At 53.3% G+C, this 18,817-nt stretch overlaps 2 protein-coding genes across 8 annotated transcripts in view; one reads left to right on the forward strand and one right to left on the reverse strand.

Moving 5' to 3' along the window:
• Apba2 (amyloid beta precursor protein binding family A member 2) overlaps window positions 1–5,599 on the forward strand; it is a 238,898-nt gene extending 233,299 nt beyond the window's left edge. For all 4 annotated transcript variants that reach the window (XM_004852660.3, XM_004852661.3, XM_087188278.1 and 1 more), the window contains 2 exons: window positions 1,596–1,736; window positions 4,246–5,599. In XM_004852660.3, coding sequence (XP_004852717.1) covers window positions 1,596–1,736; window positions 4,246–4,317 — 213 coding nt within the window. In that variant the 3' untranslated portion in view covers window positions 4,318–5,599. The remainder of the gene's footprint in view (window positions 1–1,595; window positions 1,737–4,245) is intronic.
• Window positions 5,600–6,905: 1,306 nt separating this feature from the next.
• Entrep2 (endosomal transmembrane epsin interactor 2) overlaps window positions 6,906–18,817 on the reverse strand; it is a 430,735-nt gene continuing 418,823 nt past the window's right edge. For all 4 annotated transcript variants that reach the window (XM_087188281.1, XM_087188280.1, XM_004852663.3 and 1 more), the window contains 4 exons: window positions 17,980–18,055; window positions 12,583–12,807; window positions 11,151–11,225; window positions 6,906–10,262 (listed from right to left, as the gene is read on the reverse strand). In XM_087188281.1, coding sequence (XP_087044407.1) covers window positions 9,946–10,262; window positions 11,151–11,225; window positions 12,583–12,807; window positions 17,980–18,055 — 693 coding nt within the window. In that variant the 3' untranslated portion in view covers window positions 6,906–9,945. The remainder of the gene's footprint in view (window positions 10,263–11,150; window positions 11,226–12,582; window positions 12,808–17,979; window positions 18,056–18,817) is intronic.

Here is an 18,817-nt window from a genome sequence, read left to right on the forward strand (position 1 = left end):
GATAGGTAGACCCTGCCTCAGGAGTCCAGATGGCCAGGTGGGAGAAATCTTGTGCTGTGACATCAACCTGTACCGGTGTCCCCGCCCAGGGTAGAATGTCTCCTTCCAGAGAGGGAGGGATCCTGAGTGCTGGGAGGTATGGGGTACATAAACGACTCCAGGATCCCTGTGTGTATTTGGGAACAGGTGAAACTCGGAATAAATGGCAGGCAGGAGTCATATGGGAGCTACCAGGGCCTGCCTGTGGGCAGTGCACTTTTAAGCCTATGTCAGCCCTAAAGAGACGCCATGCCAGGTACCGACGGAGAGTTCAGGGATGAGCACAAGCTGACCTTTGACCTTCTAGGGTGCTAACCAGAATCATTTGCTCAGCCCCAGGCCATCAAATGTGAGGACCGATAAAAATGCCTTAGAACATCAGTGAGATGGTAGTGGACTGTTAGTGTCTTCGCACTGAGGAGATCCCAAGGACAAAAGCCTGGGCTTTTAGATGACTGTGTGAAAAGCATCTGGGAGCAGGGTCTCTAGGCTACTGGCTGTGTCCCTAGCACTGTTCCTGGGCTCAACCTTCTTCATCTTCAGACACAGCCGACGGGGTGCAGCCCTAGGCAGTGGTGGTGAGAGAGTGCTGGGCACAGGGTGGGCACCTACCCTGGGCTGCCTGGAGTGGCAGGGGCTCTGGGGCTCACCCTTCGGGCTGAGGTGTCTGAGCTTGGGCAGGGCAGCAGGGACAGAGACCTCTGGGTGTGAGCCTGGCTGCTGTCAGGACACCTCCACTCCAGGGAGGCTGCAGCCTATCTTCTGGACTCTGCCTGGCTCAGCCAGTGCACCCAGCCCAGGCCCTTGGAAGCAGAGGAGGAGGTGGCACCATGAACAGCAGCAGGGGCCCGGGTCTTCACCTCTTTCCCACCAGGGAAAGGCACCCTCATTCCCGCGCCTTTCGCAGGTTCTGCAGGGCCAGGGGGGCTTTACCAGGATCTTTGGGGGCCCTCACCTCTTCTCCAGGAGCCCACAGCCCTCCCCCTCAGGCTGCTCTCCCCTCCCGGGTGTCCCGGTGGATGCTCACCTTTCTAATGCCTGGTTTTAAAATTTTGCAAGCCAGAGGAGACAGATTAACAGGCTTCACGGCCACTCTCCCAAACTAGCTCTGCTTGTCAGTTCATGAGGCTTTCACCACGCTCCTCCTCAGGAGCTGGGACCCGGGACTGTCTGTCCTTGAAGAGGTCTCTTCTCAGTGCGGTGCAGCTGGTGGAGAACCGTCCGGACTGTGTGCCCTTGTGACACCACTGGCCACCCACACGCTGCCCACACCAGGAACCTCAACTCGCGGATGGCTGGGCAGGGGACACTCGGATTCCACCTTGGGCGGTCTGGGTGCTGGGATGGTTCCCGCAACATGCCATGGCCCTGGCTTTTTAAAAAATCATCGTCTGAACCACAAGCCTGTGTGTTCATGAGCTCAGGAACTGCGTGGAGAAGGATTTGCGCTGTTGGGCTCTTCCTCTGCACGTCATTTCCCTGCTCCTGTCCTTGGGGACCCAGAGCGGTGCCCGTGGGTGTGACGGGAGTGTGCTGACCTAGCTGTGTCTGCTCAGATCTGCAGCCTCATGAGAGGGGGCATTGCTGAGCGGGGCGGCGTCCGTGTTGGCCATCGCATCATCGAGATCAACGGACAGAGTGTGGTGGCTACGGCTCACGAGAAGATCGTCCAGGCTCTGTCCAACTCGGTCGGAGAGGTAAGCCTGCCAGGCTTCCGTGCACACCTTTCACATGTTTGGGGCCAGAACCCACACTTTCTCCATGACTAGCATCAGACCTGGTCTGGAATCTGACAGGCTTGGGGAGGCCCCTGGGCCCAGCCAGGGAAACGCCCCCTTCTTAGGATATCCTGCCCCTGCCAGGCCTCAGACCCACCTCTATTTACTGGTTCATATTTTCCCCACCTGGACTTCTGCATTTACCCCCTCTCCGGGAGCCACTGGGCATCAGCTGAGCTGGCCAGCCTATGGTAATGAACAGTGGCAGGCAGTGATTGGCTGCCCCTGCGGAAGTGGACGTCTCTTGGCAGACAGGAGGTTACAGGCTGCTGTTTCAGGAGCCTTGCATCCCAACAGGGGCCACTGTCTGCAGGCCTAACCGGTTACTCCCGGGAATGGGGCTCTGCCACCCACACTGGGGTTGTGCCCTGCCTGCTGCCTCCCAGCCCAGGGCAAGGCTTTGGGATCTCGTAGCCTCCCCTCCTCTAGCTCTTTCTGGTGTTGCTTTCCTGACAGGAGGAAGGTGGCTGAGGGTCTGGGGGAGCGCGGCTGTCCACAAGGACAAATGCATAGCGACAGGGTGAGGAGCGGGCGGCCCGCGGGGGCAGTGAGGCAGTGCACGGGAAGGAGGCCTCCCTCGTGTGAGTGGTGTGTGTGTGCGTGTGCGTGGGAGGTCAGGTGAAGGGAGTGAATGTGGGTGAGCATGGGGGTGAGTGCGGATGAGGTGTATGAGGCTCTGTCCGACTCGGCGGGGGCGGTAAGACTGGCAGGCGCATGCAGGGTATGAGGGTGTGAATGTGTGTGTGTATGTGAGTGGGTGTGAATGTGGGTGCGTGTGTGGACAGCGCCGTGGGTCTGAGTGTAGGAGTGTGGGAATCGTGCGGCTCTGTGAGTGGCGGGGGGTGGGGCGGTGAGGGTCTGTGTGCAGCACGCCCCCTGGTGGCCATGTGGGGAAGAAGACCCGGCCTCCATCTGCCCTGTCCGTGGGGTGGGCGGGTGCGGCTTCCGAAGAGAGGCTCCAGGTCTCGGACCGGACCGCATTGCGATGCTGGCATTTTGGAAAACTGCCAGGGATCGGGGAGAAGGCCCATCTTGCCCGGGACTGGTGGTGGCAACGGCTGACTCTCAGGAGGAAGTGTCCGGGGAGGTGCTATTAGCTTCCTCTGACAAATGGCTTCCAAGAAAGGAAAATCCAATTTTCCTAAGTGGAAGCTCGGAAATGGCGGCCCCCACAGGAGCGATCAGGTTCACACCTCCAGAGAAATCAGTCTGGTGGGAGGCCGGGCTGGGAGCCCTGGCAGTGACTCCAGCTCCTCAGACCTGAGATGAATTGATCCCCGAGGAGGCAGGCCTGCAGGCCGTGAGGGTGTTAGAATCCTGTCAGCGCCGGGCCACAGACCTGCCGGCAGCGGGGAGATTAGTGTCAGCCTGCATTTTCCATCACCCCGAGCGCATTTGGAAAATGAGTCACTGATACACAAGTCCTAAGTTGAGATGAGCCTTGGGAATGGGTTTCAGACTGAGGAATGACGGAGAAATCTTTTGATGGAAAAGGCTGTCCCAGGTGACAGAGGTGCACATGTCTGAATGGATGGAACGAATCCTGACAGGGCAGGACTACACTGCAGTGTTGACCTGTCTGGGTTGGTCAGACTGGAACCAAGGCCCCCTTGTCTGGGGATGGACAGGCCGAGGGGCCAATGGGCATGGGAAGCAGGAACAGGTCAAAGGCCAGCGCTAGCCAGATCTCCTTGAGCCACGGCCCAGCGGAAGGGCCAAGCCCAGCGCCTGAACACAGCACAGTCCTGGTGGACAGTGCCTCAGTAGAAACCTGACGGAGGGAAAGGGCACCAGCAGCTCTCCCTTCAGTTTGCTTCCATGGCTTCCAGCCGGGACATGCCTTCCTCCTGAAGAGGGGCTATGGGGCTGGTCTCCCTGGGGGACAATCTCATGCCCTGCTCGCTGTAGACCCAGCCTGTTTGGAGCAGAGAGGAGGGCCAGGCCACTGAGGGTCGTGTGCTAAGTGATTCCGGAGGGGGGTGCCTAGGCTCCCTGCCCCTCAGCAAGCCAGATCCCAGCGCCAGAACCCTCGCCTTAGCCAGCTTCGGTTTCGTGGGAAGGGGTGTGTGTCCTTCTCTCTTGGGGACACAGTGCACACGTCGTGATTCCTGGAAGATGCCTGTCCCCAGCCGAGTGGCCAAGCTGCTGTCACCAGTGAGTCCAAGTTCTGACCCTGCACCCCTGCCGTGTAAGAATGAGCAGAAAGGAAAATTAGCACCTGGTGGTGTGCAGAACCCTTTAAAGACAAGGTTGGGGAACCGAGTCTGTCTGCCAGGACTCATTCTTTCTGTCTTCGAGACTGGCGTTGGGAACAAATGGCTCTCGGGGGTTTGGGCATCTATTGCTCGTTTTCACCGAAGGCACCAAAGGGAAGGGGGGAGGTGGGCAGTAGGGGCTGACCAGCTCAGCCTCCTGTCTCTGTTGACAGATTCACATGAAGACCATGCCTGCCGCCATGTTCAGGCTCCTCACGGGCCAGGAGACCCCGCTGTACATCTAGGCCCACCCAGCCTCTGCCACGGAGCCAGGGACGCGAGGCAGGCCTGCCTGCCCAGAGCTGGATGCCAGGACAGAGCCCCAATCCCTGACCCACAGCCCAGCCAAGGACACTGGCTCCCCAAAGGACATGCCCTCGCCACCCATTTGGGGTTTTTTTTTTGTTTTTTGTTGGGGGGGGACTGCCAAAAAAGGGGTACGTCTTTATCAACGGAGAGTCGCAGGAACAAAGCTTTGTAGAACATGGAAGTATTTTGCCACCTTCGGAACTTTTCTCATTCACTGTGACTGACAAAGGGCGTTCGTGGGTCCCTGTGTGGTGTAGCGTGTGTCGCTCCTCCCCGAAGCTGCAGAGTGTGAGCGTGGGTGCCCACTCGTGCGGCCGTGAAGGGAGCACTGGGGACACAGCTGCAGGCGGTGGCAGTGGGTAGTGCCCTTCCACCCCCATGGGTGGGACACCTGGAGTTCTGCGGTCCCCAAAGGACCCCCACAGCTGACTGACTCTGCCACTGCTTCCCCAGGAGCGCAGGCAAGTCCAGCTCCCAGGCTGTGACTTGTGTGTGGGCACATGTGACTGATTGTATTTTCCTAGAAAGGAGATGTTCCTGAGTTAAATAAAGGTTCATGGTCACAACAGCAAAACTCCATATTTATTTAGAGAATATTACCACTCGGACTTTTATTTTGGCAAGCTGTTCTTCAGATCTTCTGGGTTTTCCAGTGACCAGTGACCAACACCTGCTTCTCCTGTCCCCACCTGTTCTCTGCATCACCTGAGTCTCTGTGAGCTTTCTTGGCACCTGCCCTCCCCACTGCTGCTGCACCGCAGGGCTCCCCGCTGGGTGGGACATGTTGCCGCTGCTGCCAGGATGTGGACAGTGGCATGGGCGTCTCTCCCTCTCTGAAGTCTGCACACACACACACACACACACACACATGGCCTAAAAACTTGACCTCTGCCCTTTCTGAGGCCACCAGCTGTAAGCGCAAACTCCTTGGCAAGCCAGGTGCCCCTGCGATGAGCAGTGTAGCGTGTGTGTGGATCATGGGACACATCGTCTGGTTCAGTTCATCAGAGATCAATGTTAACTGACATCCTTTCGTCTGGAAGTCTCTTTTTTTGGCCCAGGCCTTGAAGAATACACTGTGACTTAAGAAGCCTTACCACGCAGTAACTAAAGCTTTAGGATTACTGTACTCGAGGAGTAACCTGTGTGTTGCATGCTGCTGACCTTAGGACGACTTTGTGCATATCCACTAATAAACCTGAAGTCATGGAGAAACAATGCTCTCCTTGTGGGTGCTCTGTTAACCGAGTGCGTGTGCCCGACCAGCCTATAATCCACACCCTCCAGGTGTTGCTCTGCCCTCCCCTATTCTGGCCTTCTGGGAGCTTGCACTCATGAGGTCAGAGGGTGGATGTGAGTTCACCAGACCAGCTTCGAGTTCTGTACTCCCCTGGCCCATGGCTTCAGGCTACTGGCTAATTAATAAAGGAGATGTGAAAACTTGGGTTCCTCCAGATTTAAATTTAAGTTAGCTCCAAGAGAGTTATGTGTGCATGTGGTGTGTGTGTGTGTGTGTGTGTATAGCAGAAAGCTGGGCCACCTTCACCCCCCCGTCTTCATACCTGTGGGTCCTTCCTAGCCTGTGTAGAGTAATAATGGGACTCAGCATGCCCATCACTTCATTTCTCCATGGCATGGTCCTCATGGCATGGTCCTGATGTCACCTCATGGCTTAGGGAGGCCATGAGATAAACCTGAGCATCTGTCCCAAGGCCAGAGAGGAAGGTTCTGGCCCTATCAGCCAGCAGGATCCCCCCTCTCCAGCCCAGTCATGGCTGTGCACACTTCACCAATCTGAACTACTGAGCAGCTGCCTTCATGGCCTAGGGGGGAACTGCAAAGCGTGCTGACTTGTCCCTGCATGGCCACCTGAAGGATAATCAGGACCTTAGCCATCAGGGGCATGTAAGAAAGTCTTACAGGGTGAACTCCTGCTCTCAGGGTTCCTCCAGAAAGGATGCATGGGAATGTCAAGGAGAAATGCTCAGTAAGAAACTCCATTAGGAAGGGCAGCAGGAACCCCCTCATAACACAGCATATACTGAAGAATCAAGAGCAAAATAAAATTTGTCACTTTGCTGAGAAAAAACAAATTTCAGGCAGCGTGGCCCTCCCCTTGGGAATGGAAAGGACCATCCCCTGGGTGGGCCGGCAGGCTGGAGGGGTCTCAGCTCAGGAAGACAAGGGTCATGGTACTCCTGTGTGCCAGCTGAGGTGGCATGCACAGGCTCCAGGAAGTCCAGCAGGTGACATGGGGGCACAACGCCCAAGATACACATTAAAAACAGTTCAACTCTGAGCTTGCTCCCAGAAGCCTACGGGGGACGTCCATGGAGGTGCAGTGGGGGTTGGCATGGGCAGGACCTTGAGCCTTGGGCTGCCTCCCCAGCAACCCCTGGAGCACAGCTGGGCAGCTGTAGGAGGCCCCTGCTGAGCAGCCACAGACAGGGAGAGCAGCCCGAGCCCTCCAGAACCCTACTATTGGCCCGCAGTGCTTATCTCTGTCCCAATTAGACCTCAGAGACACAGACCAGAAATACTTTTTATTAAAACACCGATCATTATTAAAACACCTTGAGGTACATTAAATAAATACAACCTTTCCAGTTGTACAAACAGGTCTCTGGTGGCTTGAAAACAATTTCCTATACATTCTGCCTCAGCAGCATCTGTGAGTTCAGAGTGGGGAGGAAAAGAACATTCAAAATAAGCTTTCATGGTGTTTTACAAGCATTTCATTGTATTGTCGGTCTCCCGCCAAAGGAGACCGTAAGTCCTTGTGAATGATGTGCCCCTCGTCTGCCTGGGAGTCAGGGTCCAGAGTTCATCAACCTCAGCACCCTCATCCCACCCTCGGCCCCTCTCCTGAGTCAAAGAGCATTGTTGTAGCAGGACCGGGGCAAGCTGAGGGGAAGAACTGCCTCAAAAACGGCCATCGTCAGCCCTTTCACCAACCAAAACAGGAAGCCGAGGACAGGCTTCTGGAAGGGAAGGATACAGGCGTGCTGGGGAGGAAGCCAGCTCTCCGATGTCTGGGGGCCCAATGCTGCTTGGAGTCTGGGGCTGCTGCTGGGGATTCGAGTCCCAGGAGGCTGCCAGTCAGAGTTGGGAATCAGAGGTGAAGGGTCAAGTTGCCAGCATCCCGGTGGCTGTTACCGGCACTTGTGTCCCCTGGGTACCTGCAAGTCTGGAGTTCAAACCTTATTGCCCACATGGGTACCCAAGGCCCTAGAAGGTGGGCCAAATAGAGCCCATCATCCCTGACAGCCTTGTTTCTTTCTAGGAGGCAAAAGGTTCCAGCCCAGGTCTAAAGCTGGGCAGTTTCTTTATCCATAAGACAGAGTTCTTATGGGAGCAGACGCAGAACTGAGCATAAGTGGGTGCATAGACAGCTTTCTTAAGATTTTGGGTACCAAGGAGGCTTCCAGGCCACAGTATCAGCCTGCATGTGTAGGGAGACACGGCCTGGCCCAAGAGCCCCAAATAGCAGATGACAAGGCCCTGCTGCAGGAGGCGAAGAAGTGGAAGACACACACCAGACTGGCCTGCCCATGGCCACTTCTCCTCCTGCACTACAAAAACCCTCCGGGAACTGAAGTAGTGGGGTGGGACTGGCCTTCCCTTGGATTGCAGCCAGGTCTGAGATTTGTACGTTTCGCCCAGCAGAGGGCTTGACTCTGAGACACTGCCAACAGGGGCCCCTCAGCAAGCACCCTGCAGCTGGCTGTGGTCCCACCCAGCTCCGATGAAGATGATATCAATGCTCTGGTTCCAAGGGCAAGGCACCGGAATGTAAATTCTCCAGTTTGTGGGCTCAGGGGAGGCCATCCTGAAAAACCATCAGAGGGACTTGTTTTGGGGACTTCAAAAGCCATCACTTGAGAAAAATTAGAGAACAGATTTCCCATTTTTATAGTCTGAATAAAGTGCTCATAAATGCATCTCTAGTATGTCTCTCGTGGAAAAGGCAAGATTGCCATCAAAAAGCCTGATTGATATTTTTTCAGCTCTCTAACTTCCGGGAGACAGTAACCAATGACAACAGGAAAGCAGTGCATTGGCAACTGCACATCACTGGGGAATTCCTATGCCATAGCTGGGTTAGAAGCCACCCCCCTCTCGGCTTTTACACACAGAAGTGCCCCCCCCCACGTTGGCTCCAAAGGAGAGCGGGCTGAAGACAAGCAATGAGGGGAGGACTCAAGGGCAGGCACAGGCCATGCATATAGGAAAGAGCTGCATGAGCCCCAAGCTGGGCACTGAGCAATAGTGGGCACCCTCTGGTCCACCGCCAAGCCCTCTTACGTCCGGCCATAAGCTCTGGGCTGCTTTGTCCAAAGTAGGTGACACTGGCCACAGTTCAAGGGCCCCATAGTCCACGTGCTAAAGGCTGCTGTTTAGCAGGGTCCAGATACAAGTGTTTCTAGCACGGCAGGACATGCTTAGTGTGAGGGAGCTGCCAGAAAATGAGGGGCGGGGAGGCCAAGAAAGTCAAAGGCACCCAAGCTGGGCTCGCTCGCTTCTGCACAACCAATGCAGTGGATGTTCTCATGGAAATAAGCAACTCAGGATTCGTGCCCTCCAATGCTAGTGTGTCCGCTGCCACCTGGCTGGGGGAGGGACAGCTCTGAGTCATGAGGATCTGCCTGTTTCAGCAGGAGGTTCTCAGTCCCGGAGGAAAAGGTCCCTTTCCCCTGGAATTTGATCGAGGTCAATCAGGCAAGGTGGATACCCAGGGGATGCTCCCAAAGGGGCGCTGGCCAGGTGCTTATGGTTATGAGGTGAATAACAGCTCAAGTGTCTGCTCCTGTTAGAGGGAGGGGAGCCTGGGGAGAAAGAGGCCCATAGATAGAGGCCTCGTTGGGGAGCCCTGGGACCCAGGAACTCTGGTGGGTCCCTCAGAGCCCTCGTGATACCTCCCTGCCTCCCAGAGGAGACTGGGCCACAGGGGCTCCCCGCTGTGTACCTGTTTGCACGACAGCCCTGTAGCCCTAGAGCTAAAAAGCTGGGCCCAGGCCCCTGTGCTAAAATTATCTGTTTCCTTTTAAAGGAAATAAGAGGTCAGAACATGATAAAGGTTTCATTATAGAGTGGTACAAGTCATGTGGGAAAATGGCCCCGTTATTTGCTGTCGTCCTCTATCTACTTAACATTAAACTAAATTGAAGATGGAGGAGACGCCTCCTTGCACGGCCCTGACCTGGAAGCTATGCAGTGTCTTTAAGTTACACGAGGGTCACCTGTTGCTGCACTGCTGTTCAGGTCACGCTGGTCAGTTCCAGATGCCTGCCTGAACCAAAGCTCTCTAAGGACAGCAGAGGGTCATCTTCGGATCACTGGAGCAGGGAGCGAATGCAATCCCCAAGAAGACAACCGACTGGATCCACTGAGACAGACTGACAGTTCTGCTCCTGAGCCATCCCAAGATACTCCCGGGTGTTCCCCACTTGTCCTCTGCCACTCCAGGCGAAGGCCCCTCCCGGGCACACACAGTGGCTTCTGGCAGGAACAGGCCACGCATGACACCAGGCCTGTCAGCATCCACGTTCACATCTGTGGTTGCTTCACAGCTGGTCCACGATGCCAGCACCAAAGCTGGGCTCCTCCACTGGGCGGTCCTCAGAGGTGACCACGGAGCGGATGGTCCCCACCACATGCCGCACCTCAGACGGGAGGGCACAGTGCGAGTGTTCCAAGAATTTAGCCACCAGAACCCTGGTGTCTGCATAGGCCTTGCTGTCCATGAGTGAACGGGGCCACTCTTTGGAGACCGTCTGTAAGGCCTCTGGCTTTGTCTCGTGGTTGATTTTCCAAGTTTCAGGGACCCTGGGGGGTGGGAGCTGGTGCTGACAAGCAGCCATGGCAGAGTGAGACACAGACACTGTAAGTCAAGGGGAAAGACGCAGTTTCAGAACAACCGGAAACCAAACCAAACCAAAGGCAGCTCTGAGGCTCTTCAGGAAGCAAACAAAAGCCTGGGGAAGACAGGCTTTCTGCTGGGTTTCTGCCCCTGTTTCCCATGTCCCATCTCAGCCCAGAATTAAGCCGGTTTTAACCTGGAGGGGCTGTAGCCTCTGGGAGCTGAAGGACTGAAGATGGTGGTGGGGAGTTAGAGGCCAGGCAGGCTAGAGTTAGGGCTGGCACAGCGCTGGGACCTGCTTTCCCTTCGCCTCCTGCTAGAATTTCTGAGCTAGCGTCCTTCTCAGCCTTCCCCAGCTCCATGACCTTTGTCCCTCTGGGTGTGTTTGTGGGTTGGGCAGAATCAGGATCTGCCTTAAGACCAGAACTTCCTCCAGCACCCGAGGTGTGGACAGCAGCCAGGGGCAGGGGACATGGCTCTGCGTGTGTCATCCGTAGAACAAGCACTGGTCAGATGGCGCCTTGGAGGCAGCCAGCCCCAGGCAGTCCCTCGCCAAGGACCACACCAAGACCCAGCTTGCCCCAAACCTGTTTTAAGTCCCATGGCAGACACCTGCTAGGTGGTCTGTTCTGGACACTTGGATGGCAATGACAAGCCCAGAAGTAAACGTAAGAAAGTGTAAAAAACTCCCATGCTGGGCCAGTCAACCTCCTAATAAAATCTCATCAACAAACTGAAACAAGCAGCCTTACATATGGAGAAAGCATTGTGGCCTCTGATACAACTGCACAGAGCGCGAGCCTGGAGCTGGCATTTGGGTGACAGGGGGAGGAGTTGGCCTTAGAGGCAGTGCAGCAAGGACCCGGGGTCACAGCCCCACTTCACAGCAGGGTGAAGTGGAAGCCTCACCTGTCCCTAGAGCAGCCTGAGACAGTCTCATTCCAAAGTCCTGGCTGCAAGAAGCAGGATGTGAAGAGGCATCGCCTGAACCAGAAGAGAATTCAGTTAACACATGAAAGGGACAGGAATTAGTGGTGAAACTCTCCCCGCCTGCCTGTGGCTAAGATGTACATTTCAGATGCCAGACAAGCAGAGGTAAACCTGCCTGCAGATGAAAGGGAACCGCTCTGCAGCTTGCCAGGCTCACCGTGGCTCAGCACCGGTCCCTTCCCGGGGCCTATGCAGGCCCGTGCCTCTCACAGGCCCAAGGTCTGGCATCAGAATGCCCTCCTCATCAGAGGGCTCCTGGGGACCCCGAAGGCGCAGGGCTTTCCATGCAGGATATTAACAGCCTGATCTGGCCCAGAGGAGACAGAAGCAACAGGCTGGGGTCAGGATGCAGAAGAGGAATGGTGGCCTTGTCCTCATCCCTCATTCTCATCCCTAGGGCCCTGTGGTTCATAGAGCATAGTTTCTCGAGGGGAACAGGCCAAAGAAGGCCCCTGGAGGGCCACATGAGCTGACAGCTGCACCTGGGGGTTGGGGGAGAATAAAGAGAGATGATGGGAGTTCAGCCAACGCATGCAGGTGGACAACGTGCTCTTTGAACCAGGAGGATGCTTCCAGGCTTCGACTGTTGCCGAATCCTGGTTCCTTTCAGGGTTTCCATTCTCCCCTGGCATGGCTGGACCCTGGGCTCTCTCTCAGGCTCAGCCGGACAAGACCACTGAGGCATGACTGGTGCATGGCCCTCCTGGGCCTTCTGCAGGACTCTTTCCCCCCTACTTTATGAAAAAGTTCCTACTGCAACGGGAGTGCAGTGATAGGCCCACCAGTAAGGCAGAAATTACGCAACTTCCCCAGTAGCGAGAAGGGTGGGATACGGTTTCTGCACCCCCAGGGCGCCAGAGACTCCTGGGGCTGCTGGCCTCGGGACTCTGGTGCCAGGACCTGCTGCCCACTGTTGCCGTCGCACAGGGAGACTCCCCACACACTGCAGGCCGAACGAGGAGACTGGCACAGGGCCGAGAGTGCTGCTGAGAGCACACTCGTCTGGCCCAGACTCGCCCCACCTCTCAGACAGCCCTGGCCTGACACGTGGCTCTTTCTGGCCCCTGCAGCGTGTGTGCGGCACTCACAGCTGGTGCCCAGGGCTGGCTGGCCACCTGTGGGCTCTCGTCTCCCTAAGCTCTCGCATTCTTCTTCTGAGAGAGTGAACCCCAGTGGGGCCACAGCAGGGGCTCCTGGCCCTCACCTCCCACCTCCCCTTCGAGGCCTCAGACATCCAGACCCCCTTCCCCAGGCTCCCAGTTCTGGGCATCGGCTCTCAGAGGTCAGTGAGATCTGTGCTGTCCAGGGCAGGCCAGGTACCCTGGGGACACAGGTGGGCTTCCTGCCATACCTGCTTCGCTGGATGCACAGGAGATGGGGTCACTGGCGGAGCGGGCCACACGGCCAGGACTGGGCTGTGCTTGTACCCTTATATCTGTAGCCTCCGGGGACACATGGAGGCTTGGGGCAGGTGGCAGGGGCAGTGGCGTGACTGCAGTGCCAGCAGGGGACGAGTGCCTCAGGCCTGGTGAGCTTGCGCCGTCTGATGTTGCGAGGCTCAGGCTACTGGCTGGAGCTGCAAGAGAATGGGCTAAGCATTAGGGCATGTGACCGCAGGGCCAACCCGACACAGGGACAGCGCCTGTCCTTTAAACTCTGAACTTAAATAAGCTCTGAAGTCTCAGGAGCATGGGAACACTGAAGCAGGTGACAGATGCGGCTGTATGGTGTTGAAAGACTGGGGCACCAGATGATCTCCCAAAAGTCATGCCAGGAAGGGGGTGGGAGGTATGGAGGCACTTCCTGCCCCAGGAGACTGGAAACCAGAGACTGGATGCTCTGGTCCCATGGATGCCTGATGATCAGGGCTTGTGCAGGGAGGGGCGAGACTCTGGGGAACATCTGGTATCCCACTTAGGTCCAGGCAGGGGGTACAAACCAGGGTCTGGAGGACAGCCCCTACGCCAGGCAGGTAGGATAAATCCAGTCTACATGATGCCTGCCTTGGTTCTCAAAGTGAGTTCCAGGGCCAGCAACATGAACCTTACCTGGGAACAAGTCAGAAATGCAAACTAGGGGTTTGCTGGGGTTGAAGCTCTGTGGTACAGCACTTGCCTAGCATGCATGAGACCCTGGGTGACATCCCTAGCATCTCAAGGAAGGAATGACGGAGAGGGAAGGGAGGGAGGGAGGGAGGCAGGGAGAGAGAGAAGGAAACTAATAGCCAGACCCCAGACCCACAGAATCAGAACCTGTGGTGGGCCTGGCCCACTGGCTCCTCTGTGGGATTCAGACGCCCACTGAGCTGTGACCCCCAGTGCTCTTGACCAGTGATGCTGGGCCACCTCTAAGGTGGCACCAGTTTCTCCCCTTCCACAGCCCAATCCATGGGCTTAGAAAAGGGAAGAGGGTCACACAGCCACCAAGAGGTGGAGCTGGTTGGAAGAATCTAGAGTACTCTCACTTAACCACCGCCCCCTCCTCAATAAGTAGTTGGGGGCAATTAGTGGTCCATCTGGAAAAACAGAGCAGGATGAACAGCACCTCACACACTGTATGCAAAAAGCAAAAGCAGAAACAAGCACAGAACAATTTTAGGAAGATTAATCCTTCTCTTAGTAAAGATACTCCAAAAATAGTGGGAGAAAATATATGAAAATAAGCCTATAGTGTTGGCTTTGTAAACATGATAGAAACTGTAAAGGAAAAGTTTGAAAGTTGACAACACCACATTGTAAAGGTGTGTATGAAATAAGGCATCATTAACAGGAGGGAAAGTACAGGAGAAACAGAGAACATATAGTTGCCATAAATAGGAAAGGAGTTAGCCTTACACATTTTCTCCTGTCTCTTAACAAATGTTTTTCTGTTAAATCTACGAGAAACACCAAAATCCCCAAACAATGTAAGATTTTACAAAAATGACTCAAAACCAGATCAGCATAGCCAAGAAACGTGGAACATGTTGCTCCAGCCCAGCACTGTGTGCGAGTCATTCACCTAGAAGAACGATGAAGGTCATCAGAAAGGTCAGTGTCCTGGGGCCTCTCGTGCTGTTGGTGCGAAAGTGGACCAGTAATACAACCTTCCCAGAATGCACCGTGGCTAAGACGTTAAAACCAAAATACTCCTTTGGTCTCAGAAATTTCACCTCTAGGAGTTTATTCCAGGACACAACTGGGCAAGTGCTCAAAGATGAACAGATCACGTAGAAAAGAAGCAACCTTTATCAGATCATCAGAAAATTGCAGCTGGGCATGGTGACGCACATGTGTAATCCTGGCTCTCTGGGAGGCTGAAGCAGGGGGACTGAAGGTGCCAGCCCAGCCTGGGCAACTTAATGACTTAGTGAGACCCTGTCTCAAAATAAAAATTAAAAAAAAAATGCTGGGGATGTAATTCAGTGTGAAGGCCCCAAATTCAATCTCCAGTACCAAACAGAGAAATCAAACTCAGAATTGCATTTATTAACCCTACCCAAATCCTATCAGTTACTCCCTAGCGTATCACACAGCAGTGTATCAAAATTCTTTGAATAATTTTCATGCCTGTTGATTCCTCTTGGTCCCAGTACTCTTAACATCAGGGATTATCCAATGACTGAGTTCCCCAGGGAAATGGAGTCACAGAGAGACAAAGGTGGCCTGGTGCTGAATATAGATACAGAAATTATTAGAAACTCCTCAAATTATCATAATGATACAGGAACGGCACCCAGCTGAAAACTAGTGACTGATTTTTGCCCACTGTCTTTGGGGTTGTGCTGTGTGCTTATGTTTTTATGACAGTCATAATCCTAATGAGCTCCCAATTTTTCACAAGCACTTTAAAAAAATTGATGTATAATAATGTATTTAGCATATACAACATATTTTTTTAAACTCTTATTAATAGACCTCATGGTTCCGCAGGGTCTCTCTCACTGCATGAAAATGTAAAGAATCATCTTCATTTGTAGAGTTTTGTTTGCCGGTGATGGTGAACCTTTTAGGGCTTTCAGTGATACAAACAGCCTGCTGCACCATGTGTGCCTTAGGTTCACCACCCCTGGATAAATCTGCTTGGCCAAGTATTTTGGGTAAAGAGCCCTAAAATCCACACTATTTATACAATGCTAGTTGGGACTACAGGCAGTGGCTTCCCTGTGGCTTTGCCAGCATCCAATCCTGATCTCTCTTTTGTTGTTTTAATAGATGAAGAACCAGAATCTACTCCGAAAATGCATAGGACTAAAATTAAGTTCCGCAAGGTAGCAGGACACGTGATCAACATATGTCTCCTCTTTTGCACAGTCAAGTCACAGACTAACAATGAATATGCAAAAAGAGAAATTTTAGGCAATACCACTGACAACTGCTTTGAAGGAACCTAGATACTTGAGTATGTGATTGTCCCTCTGTATCCACAGGTTCCACATAACAGGAACTCAATCAACAACAGACTGAAAATAATAAAAAAATTATATCTACACAGAACATATACAGACCCTTTTCTCTTGTCCTTGAACAATACAGTACAATATTTACATAGCATTTACTTGTATTTGATAAGTGACTAGAGATGATTTAAAGTACATGAGAGGATGCACACAGATTATATGTAAGTACTGGGCCATTTTATTTAAGGGACTCATCCATCCTTAGAATCTGGTATCTAAGAAGGCCCTGAAGCTAATCCCCACAGATACTGAGGGATGACCGTATATTTAACCAAACATGGACAGGACGGTATGCTGCAAATTATAGTGAGGATGAACAGACTCCACTGAATGCAGAGAAATACTTGTTCATGCACTTGAAAGCTCAGCATAGGAAAGACATCGATTCTCTCTGAATTGCTCTATGTAGGTTTAATGCAGTTCTGCATTTCTTGCAGAAATCTCTGCAAGGATTTTTGAAGATGCAGATAATCTGGTTCTAAAATGTATATGCAAAAGCACAGACCCTGGAATAGCCAGAACAATCGTGAAGAATAAATTGGGGGACATTATTCTTCCAGATGTTATGGCTAAATTTGGAGCTGTGGTTACAGTCAGTGTGGTGTTGACAGAGGGACAGACACACAGATGGATCCACAGAACAGGACAGAGAACCCAGAGATAAATAGATACAGTTAAGATCGCTGGCTTTTGACTAAAGGACAAAAGCAAGGAATGGCCTGGAGCAATGGGATACTCACAGTACCCCACAAACAAAGACACCCAGAACTCTCACCACCTGCCCTGGGATGCTATAATCACCTGCCTGGGAAGTACCTTTTCTGCTGGGCTTGCTCTCCTATGAGCCCGGGTGAGCAGTCCCCGGTAGATTCTTGACCCCTAGGGGCTGGGCACCTCCTCCAGGAGTCTGGGTGCTGGGGCTACCCCTGGTCTGTCTTTCCAATCATGTTTCCCCTAAGAATGAGCCATGATCAGGTGCCTCATGGCCAGAAAAGGGGGGTGCAAAACCTAAAATGCAGCAGGATGGTGTGGTCACACTGTGGCAGGGGACTGGGACACACTGGGCCCCAGAGAAGCCCCCGGAAAGGCATGGAATACCACCTCTAGGGCAGCTTACGATGGCTTCTTGGAGTGACCATGGGAAGGGCAAGGTCACTTGTGAATCCCATAACTGCAGGGACCAGCGCTCCCTGCAGCCCACAGGTGACCTCCCAAGAGGGTGGCCTCCTCCTGTTTCTCTTCGATTTAGCTACAAATTGAGGGGAAGGGTAGAGAGCCTGGGACTGAACTCCTGGTTCTTTGTGGGCTGTCATGAGTCATCTGACCTCAGTTCAAAAGACCTGCCCCCATGATCCCGTCTGGGGTCCCCAAGAGTGCAACTCTCTGGAAATGCCAGCCCCTGCCCATTTGCTCCCTCTGCTACTGAGGTCCTCTGTTTTCCCAATGCCTCAGACCACCTCCCCACACCCAGTTCCACTGCAGCTCCCATTATAGGACTGTGACATTGCATGTTTGCCCTTCCCTACTTCCAAGTACATGACTTCCAGCCTTGCCCTCCACCCAGCTTCTCCCTCAGAAGGCCCCAACCCAGCCCACATCCTTCTGAGGGAGAGCTAGTAGACATGAGCCTGGTGCAGTGCTCCTCAACTTACAATGGGGTAGCATCCTGGTAAACTCATCCTAAGTTGTAAGTAAGGTTAAGTCACGAATACATTTACTACGCCAAACGTGTTGATCATAACAGCTTAGGCTAGCCTACCTTAAATGTGCTCAGAACACTTGTCCATTAGCCGACAGTTCAATCCAAAGCCTCTTTTATAATAAAAGTATGGACCATCTCATGTAATTTCCTAAAAAGATCTAAATTCAAAATTGGAAGCACAGCCTGTATTGAATGTGTACTTGGGATGTGCTTTTTCATCATTATGATGTTGGAAAAACACACGTCAAGCCATTGTAAGTCAGGGACCATCATATATACAATGTTTGCTCCTGATAGGGTGGGCTACAAATTGAGTAGGGTTTTTATTCAAATCCATATCCTTCAAGTGAGAGAGAAAGGTACTGAGGGGCTGGGGGAAGCCCCCTCCCCCAGAGCAAGCACGAGGTCTCCTGGCATTGCTGCATGGGAGCAGGTCAGAGAAGAGGCATGGAGAACTGTGGCACTTACTGGGGAAGGATTACAAACTGCACCCTCATTAAGAGTAAGGAATGTAGAGGGGAAACAGCAAAGGGCAGAAAACAGGGAGACAAGAGACATCCTTAAAAATATAAACTTGGTACCTCAAATCCTGAGTGAGGGACCGTTACCTGGTGTGCTGAACCCCGCGGTGGTGTTCGGGTCCCCAGGGCTGGGCTCGGCCACCTGGTGGTCCACACTGCTAACCTGCAGAAGCAACAGAAGGCATCAAAGCAGTCACCAGGGGGCTCAGGAACATCCTAGCAGCTTCCAGAGTGCTGTCAGCCCCGGGAAGGTGGAATTTCTCACATTCCATGGCATCAGCCAACTGTAGATTGAAAGTGTTTGGAACAAAATTCCAGAAAGTTCCAAAAAACGTAACTTAAATTTCCATGAACAAGTACTATGCTGAGTCCATGCAAATGAAGGGTGCTGTAGGTAATCTAGAGGCGACTGAAAGTACAGGGTAGGATGTGTGTAGGTTACATAAAATCCTACACTGTGTTATATAGGGACCTAAGCTGCTGTGGATTTCGGTATCTGAGGGAGTCCTGAAACTGATCTCGTGAGGATCAAAGAGACGACCCCACAGGCTGGTTTTAAAGCTCATCTTTGAGGACGAAGTTTTAAGAGACACATATAGACATTTCCACTATTTTCCATTACATCTGAGTGGAGGAATAAGAGTTGAAGTCACCCTTGCCAAGGGCAAAGGCATTTCTCTGGCCTTTTGCAATCGGAGCACCTTCCAGGGGCCTAGCACACACCAGCCTGTGCTCTTATGAGCACTGTTTGGGACCAAGGAAGGCCACACAGAATTGCCCAGAGTTGCTGTGGAGCATAGCACAGGCCCTGCGTTCACTTCCACCCGCTTCTCCCATCCACTCTTTCAGCGTGGTTTCCACTCCTGGAAGAATAAAGACACTGGACAAATGGTCACGAGACCCGTGAGCGTCACGAAGCATGCTT

This window comes from Heterocephalus glaber, unplaced genomic scaffold, assembly GCF_053883595.1.
Source record: "Heterocephalus glaber isolate CG9 unplaced genomic scaffold, H.glaber_assembly_v1.0 deba00001531, whole genome shotgun sequence".
NCBI lineage: Eukaryota > Metazoa > Chordata > Mammalia > Rodentia > Bathyergidae > Heterocephalus > Heterocephalus glaber.